Source organism: Cariama cristata, unplaced genomic scaffold, assembly GCF_000690535.1.
Source record: "Cariama cristata isolate BGI_N322 unplaced genomic scaffold, ASM69053v1 scaffold10624, whole genome shotgun sequence".
Taxonomy (NCBI): domain Eukaryota; kingdom Metazoa; phylum Chordata; class Aves; order Cariamiformes; family Cariamidae; genus Cariama; species Cariama cristata.
This window is the reverse complement of record NW_009614706.1, coordinates 60,500-68,143: the sequence shown is the minus strand read 5'-3', so window position 1 is coordinate 68,143 and position 7,644 is coordinate 60,500. Positions and strand designations below refer to the sequence as shown.

Below are 7,644 nucleotides of genomic sequence, written 5' to 3'. Positions count from 1 at the left end.
CCGTGAGCGGCGGAGCCATCCGGCTTCCCTCCACCATCCGCTGTGGTCATGAATCCCCCTGGGTGGAGGGGACAACCGAGAGGCCTCAGCAGAAAATGGGGAGCACTGGCAGGGAACCCCTGACATGGCTTGGCTGGAGCACAGTCAGGGCCACGGGGACGTCCAGAAAATTTCACTGCAAAACTCCGACACCCCTTCACTGAGTGTGTTGGAAGTGAGATTTTTCAAAGGTTTTCTATTTGGCAAAATTAAGGGGGGTTTAGTGCGTGTTTTTTAAAATAGGAACAGCAAAAGGCACATCTGTGACAATAGCAAATTCCAACTCTAAAGCGAGAGACACTGGCATTTCTCAAAGCACAGTTGTAAGATGATGATGATTATTTTTTGTATGGCTAAACAACATATTTTCCCTTAACCCCACTTGGCCTCCCTTGGCTGAATCTCACAAAAACAACAAAGGAAAGAGAAAAGCAGCCTGAAACAGATATCCAACACGGAAAATCTTGAGTTCTTCTTTAAATTTGGTGAATTTGTAAACACTTGAGCCATACTCTTTTTCTAATTAAAAGTTTAACAGTCACCTTGCCTGCCTGTGAATTACCCTGCCTAAACAGGTTGGGAGCACCGGAACTGGTCTTGAAAAGGTATTCTGTAGTTTTTAACACAGTAAAAAGAAAACAAACTTCAACAAGGAGGGGTAATAAGATCAGATAAAGAAAAAAAGTGTAGGCTGAATATCAGGGAAAATCTGTAATACATTAAGATCTCAGGGAAATGGAGGAGGATCCATGATTAAACCAGATAAAATCCCTACCAGAGGGAAATTAAGGGCAGCTCCACATTATCACAGAGATGGAGTCTTCTTTATGTTTAAGTCTTTTTGGGACAATTCAGTCCTCATGAAAGCCATGGAATTTTTGACTATCAGCTCAGGGTTTTTTTTACTATTTTTGTGTGTGGACAGAAGAGCAACAACAATATTTTGTTAATAAATAATGTCAGAACTGCATCCTGAAACACCACTAGGATGTCGGTAGAAAAACAAGGCTGCTTTTGTTTGTTACACTGCATAATGCCTGATGGGTTTTAACCACAGTTTAGGAGCTACTGTTAAAAAGCTTCTTGCTGAGTCAAGCCTAGGCATGCTGTTTACAAGGGTTAGCCCTGAAGGCTCTTGCATTGGCAGTGACTTTTAAGCTGAGCTAAGGAGTTTTTAGTTATTTTTGTTGTGCTTTAAAAAAAAAAAGTTGAGAGTAACTAAGCACACCTAAAAGTGGGGAGTGGAAGGGAGCTATCAGTAATCACTTGCCATGTCTGCCAGCAGCTTTCCTCTGTAGTCAAGGGCTTGATCTTGCAAAGCTGACGCTAAGAGTCCCCTTGGTTTAAAGCAGATGGAATTATTGCAGAGACCAGGCCTCAGTGGAGTAGGCTTTTGTGAAGAAGCTCACTAAAATGCAAAATATCCCCTTTGTTAGAAAAGGACTTGTTCTAACTTATAAAGTGAATTTGTTTGGTTCAGCTTTGAACCTGCTGAAACACCCTGGCTGATGACTTTCATTCCAACAACGCTGATCTATGTTTCTGCCTACAACCAATGGTGCAGAGTGAAATTCTAACAAATCAATAAAAGCTGCATGCAGAAAATGCACATAACACCCACGACTGCTCATCCACAGAGCCTGGGCCATCCTGTGCAGCGGACGAGGCGAGGGCCCCAGGGAAGAACAGTATGTGGCTCTGTAATTTAATGCGTTATCACAATGGTGTACAAAATGAGTCAGAATCTCCAAATTTATTTTTCTGTCATTTCTTAGCTTTTGAATGCTGTAGTTTGCAACCGTAATATTAAATGAATGCTGCTTTGAGGTAGTGGTGCTTCATATAATTTACGTGTAGCATTACGATTTCATTTACTCAGCTCTAATTCTACACTCCTGGAACAGATCTCATTCCATATTCAGGTTTACTCCATTCTGCATTACATCCTTTTCCAGCGTCCACTGGGCTCCAATCCTGCCTCTCCCCCCATCCTCCACACGATCACAAGCTCACAAACATCAGAATCCAGGACGATGCCCCGAATCCACAATATTCCTGTTGGTTTACACTGCAGAGAGCTCAAGGATCATCTGAACGAGACACTTTGTTTGTCTAGACAAGCCAAGCAAGCACCACGATTCTGCCAAATTGTTCTTAATGCCAAAAAAAACTGTCCAAAAATGAAAGATGTCCAAAAAATGTATCACCAAATAAGTAAAAACAACAGAGGCTGTACAGAAAAGTGAGTTGTCCTAATGACTGGAGAAACACTGAAATATCCTGAAAAAACACTCTAGAATTATACTTCATGGAAATACCAATATGATCTGCTTCTGGACATATATAAAAAACGCTCAGTGATTTGGAAGAATGCTCAAGTCCTGAAAATTATTTTTCATGCTGCTTAACAAGGAAATCACTGAGACATAAAGACTGACAACAGTGTGCAGAAATGCAGCAAATCTTTCAGGCCCCTGTCCTGACATGTGGGTTTTTTATTACTTGAGTTTTCCATATTCCCATCTATGTTCTCAAGAAAAGGGTCCCACAGGTGGTCCTGCTCAAGACAGCCTTGCAGATGAGTTCCCTCTAGTTAGGATAAAGTAATGTATGTTCTCATTGGGCCAAATGCAAACAGTGATGAAGGGGAACGCACTGCCATGTCACATCAAACAACCAGGAAACAAACCTTTGACATAATGCAGTAGGCAGATAATAAGACCCCATAGTTAGCAACAAATGAGACTACACTTAATTTGCTATGCAATGTTCATGTAATTAGATAAATTTGGTACCAGCAAGATAACAGACAGCTAGAATATGAGCTTGGTGAATTGGGGGCTCTCTGTCAGGCACCGATCACATTAATCATAAAGCCAAAACTCAGTGACACAATTCTTCTTCCAAACATTTGCCATAATTTTCTAGACTGAAAATACGCATATGCCTTTTTTTTTTTTGAGTTGTTTACTTTAAACAGAAGGATGGATTTCTGCACTGTCAGGATGGAGTACAAATTTCTAGAAGCTCAACGGTGCCCACAGAGTCAATCCAGTCTACTGAACAAGTGCCACGCGACCACTAAGTATGCTCCACCACCATGTTCTGGATGACTTCACATTGGACACAGTCCAGTGAGGAGAGTGAGCACTATGGTATGACCTCCAGAGCAGATAATGGAGGAAAGAAGAGGAAGACAAAAGAGAAGCAGAACAAAAACTAGAGGAGGAAAGGGCAGGAGATGAGGTTAAGACATTTGCAGATAAAATTGAAAGAGAAAAAAAGGTTGAGAGACTAACTCCACAGCTGGTGAGAAATTTCCCAGTGTGGTTGTGCTGTAGTCCAGGGCACTTGGAAAAGAGCCAAACAGAAGCAGCATTCCCTTGACCCTAAAAAAGCCCCACAGCCAAGAAGCAGTTGGCTGCTCAGCTTTGGTGCCTCACCAGTCACAGAGGCACCCTTCAGTGCAATGCCCAAGTAGTTTCAAAGAAGACTGTTTCCTATTTTAAGACCAGCAACCAAGTTTTCCCTCCAGTACCTCACAAGTCATTTTTGTGAGAGGTGTCGCTGGGAAGGTGAAGGATCCCGAAGAAGACCAATAGTTATTTGCCAACAACTCTACCCAAATACTAAGCAGGACACTCTTGGTCCGCTGACTGACAAATGTGGTCACTAAGACAGCGGATTACTAATATCGGCGCAGATGAACTGAAACCTGACCTTCCAGCGATGTATATCTGGCCAGGGTTGATCAGTTGGACAACCCAATATGATAAAACACTGGCTCCCATCACTGGGGGATATGATTCATAGGTACATAGCACCAGTTAGCGAGCTCTCGGTTGCGTTTTGAAGAAGACCTTACTTCACGACCGCACCAAAGAAACTGCTGTGGAGCCCAGGGCAGATGCAGTGCACCCATTCCTTCTTGCAAGGAGCAAAGGGGAGCACTGAGTGGGGCACACAAATAACCTCTGCTAAACACCTGAGCATCTGCCATCCTCTTTTCTAACCACTGTTTTGAATATTGCCCCTTTCAGAAGTCAGTATGTGTTTTATTAGCCAGAGCTCTAGCTTATTAACTATCTCCCAGTATGTTTTTTATTAATCTGTCTTTCTTTTTTCTACAATTTTTGCACTTACTTGCACACAAGACCAGAACTATTTCATTCAGCCTCTCCTTAGCCCCCCAATTCCCATGTTAGCAACACGCTTTGTCTTTTCTCCTTTGCACACAGCATGGAAGAAGCTGCTCTGTCTTTTAAACATCCAGTCAAACTGACTACCAGCCAAAAAGACAACGACCTGTCTTCTAGTAGCATCCAGGGGAATGCCCTATCTTTTTTTCCCCGCAGCATTTTGGAAGCGGAATAAAGCCCTGGTAGCTGTGGGACTCCACAGATCTCCCGGCTGCCGCCGTTTGCGTTACTTGCCTCCTGGGGACTGTTCCCCCGCTCGTATCTATCCAGAAAATGCACAGCTCTACAAACAGCCCCTGCAAAGGCGGGTGAGCACTGATCCTGGCCAAACGGCGAGGCCCCAACAGGGCTCTGGGGGATCAAATGAGAGTTCTTCCCTTGTTCTTCTTGCAAAATGTTTCTGGCCCTTACGGGTTCCCCTGTACCAAGTGCCCTGGGACCTGTCCCTCAACTGATGGCTGAGCCCTGTCTTACAGCCACGAGTTGAGGGATTTCGGGGCGGCCGTGGAACTGTCAACCTCAACAGGCTGCTCCTCACCTCCCATGGGGATGGTGCATTTCGGGGACAAGGAGAAACCCTTCTGGCCCCACAGTCACTACAACCTCTGCTCATACCGCCGCTGGGTCTTTTTCCCTTCTCTGATCAAAGCTTACAGGAGGTGAACCCGGATCTCTCTATAAACATGTCCTCCAAGGCATCAAGGACTACCGAGCTGTCATGTCCTGGATGAGGAGATTAACCTCTCAGGGTACAGCCCCTGACCAGCACCTGTGCTCGCTGCCCATCAGTTGCCCCGGGGAGGGGGGCTCTTGCAAGGAGGTTGCCACCGAAACCCAGGATCCTGCCCCTCCAAAGTGGTTACGGACACCCATGTGAGGATCTGCCTCTTTACCACATTTTAGAAAACACTGCCCAGCCTGTCCGGGCCGTCGTCCGGTGAAATCAAACTGAATCACAGCATTCCTGGCAGCCTTTCACTGCCATCCTCCCAACCAGTGCTGGGTCTTTGCCAAAATGGTGCCAGAACCGACCCAAGCATGGTGTGATGTGAGAAACGCTGCGGGCGCAAAAACGCAAGTCAAGCCTTTCCCCGGGACCTCAGCTGGATAACAACACAGAAGCACTGTACTCCCATCCTGCTGCTATATGGCACTTCTATAGTTTTAACAGAGCTGTAGATCATTCCTGCCAGGCAGGTCAGTATTGTCACTGGATGGTCAGTATTGTCACTGGATGGGACAGTGGGGTGGAAGGTGGCCAGCGGGGCCAGCCTGCCAGGAGGGCAGCGAGTCCCTGGGACCTCAACAGTGGGATTCAGCATATCGCGGGCGGCCGACGTTTTAGCAAGGCACAGGAGTGGAGGTGCAAGACTTACCCGTGGATAGCGTGGATAGAGTGAGGTTCGTAATGGTATCGTCCTTCCTGGTGGCGCATGTCAATTGGCAAAGGAGGGTGGAAGGCCGGAAAAATGTGCTGCGGCACTGTTGAGGGGAATAGAAGAAGAAGAAAAAAAAAGGGACTTCAAAAACTTTTCCTTTCCTTTTAAAACAATTTCAAAGGCACTAAATCTCCATGAATTTCAGAGCAAGAGCAGCGCAAGACAAGGGGTCTTCATGATATCAGCGCTATCATACACCAGAGAAGTGGAATGAATAAATAATCAAAGTCATGCGGAGAAATCCTACATCTTCGACATAAAAGATCTCCAACAGGGTTTTTGACAAAGACAAGCAGCTAAGCGCTCTTTGAACTCGAGGAGATTATAGGAAGCACCAAGGAAAACTAGACTTGCAACGCAAATCAGACTCAACAGAGCCTGGCGGGATCCAGACCTGCGTCGTCCCTCATGCCTGGAGTGGCAGCAAACACCTTTCCTGAAGGTCTGTACACACGGGTTGGAAATATTTACCTAAAAATGTAACAGCAAGAGCAGCGCTAATGCAGACCATCTAGGCAGTCAGAAGAGGCTCAAAAGTGCCTACTGCCAGGTTCTGAGAGAAGAGCCCAAATTGCTCTCACTTGTAATCACTTGAGGCCCTATTTTTTATTCATTTGAGAAGCTTGTTTCATCTTTGATGTAAAGATAAAGTGGTCTCAAAAGGCAGCGAACACCTACATTGACTTATTAAATCTACAGGTTTTAATATTTATTATTGACCCCAAAAGTTAACGGCGAGAATACTGGAGTGAGTCGAGCTGATGGAAAATTCATCAGGTTATTTCTCCACGCCACCCCCGACAACGCTGCCTGGCCACCTGGGTCTTTCCTGCTAAAATTACAGAAGCTAAAGAAATACAATTAGCAGAGCCTCGATAACGATACTGTACAATTGCCCTCTGATAGGGCTCATCGCGTCTGTATTGATGCCTCTTTCTAGATTTGTACCAGCCATCGGCTTAAAGACAAAAGGCTGGTCTTGCTCTGCCTTCACAAACAGAAGTTCTTCACCAAAGATTGCTTAATATTGTTGCAGGTCTTCCCATTCCCTCTCTGGCTTCTTGGTCTTTCTGTCTAACTGGAGACTAAAAGCAAAACAAAACAAACCTCATAAATGAGCATTTCAAAACCCAGTCTGCGCTCAATATTTCACTGTGACTTGCCTCTGCAACAGGTAGCATCTCTCTGTAGAGTGGGGAAGCACCATCCAAAACCAAAGTGTCAAGGCTTGGGCCAAGTCTCTCACTGATGCTCAGCAAACTCCAGTAAACGCCAAACTCTTTTGCTATGAAAGACTTAAAATTCAGCCTTTCGCATCTGTGACTCCAGCTGCAACAGAGCTACGCCGACTCCATCTGGCCAGGTTGTGCTCCTTTCAGGTCCGTCGTGCAAAGCCTGCGTGAAATCCCCGTATACGTCTTTCCCGGCATATCAGCAAGAGGATCTGAGGCTCCTACTCCCATTGCAACGTACAATCCACAAGCACAGCACAGGCGCGTCAGCCGGGCTGCTGGGAGAGGTGAGAGACTACACAAAAACAACCCTCCTGCCAAGTCTGCTGAAAGGCGTTAAGCTAAGGTAGTCGGGGTGGAAAGTATTTAAGGCTCCGCAGCAGACTTGCTCTCCGTGCTCTAGCGAAGGGCTGGCACCGCACACTACCTGATACACTGGGAGCATTTTTGCAGCTCGTCTAATGTCAGGACACAGTAGGGTAACTGTTAACTGCCTTCCCCCCTTCTGCTCCCCTCCCCTACTCTCCCAAAAGCAGCTCAGGGAGAGAATAAACTTGCATCCTTTAGGATTTGCTTTGGCAGGAGAAAGATTCACCCTTTAATCATCCTGGGTAGGGATGATCTGTTACATAAAGACACTTGTAAGGAGTCTTCATTTTAAGAGGCAGTCAGTGTTTTTCCAGGTCAGAAATGTAGCAGAGTTCAGGCGTCACATCCCATCCCCTGCTCACGCAG

The 7,644-nt window shown here is 45.7% G+C and overlaps 1 protein-coding gene across 1 annotated transcript in view; it reads right to left on the bottom strand.

Moving 5' to 3' along the window:
• GLI2 (GLI family zinc finger 2) overlaps nucleotides 1-5,716 on the bottom strand; it is a 66,806-nt gene extending 61,090 nt beyond the window's left edge. Inside the window, 1 exon segment of the mRNA XM_009699528.1 lies at nucleotides 5,615-5,716. Coding sequence (XP_009697830.1) covers nucleotides 5,615-5,673 — 59 coding nt within the window. The 5' untranslated portion in view covers nucleotides 5,674-5,716.
• Nucleotides 5,717-7,644: the final 1,928 nt, after the last annotated feature.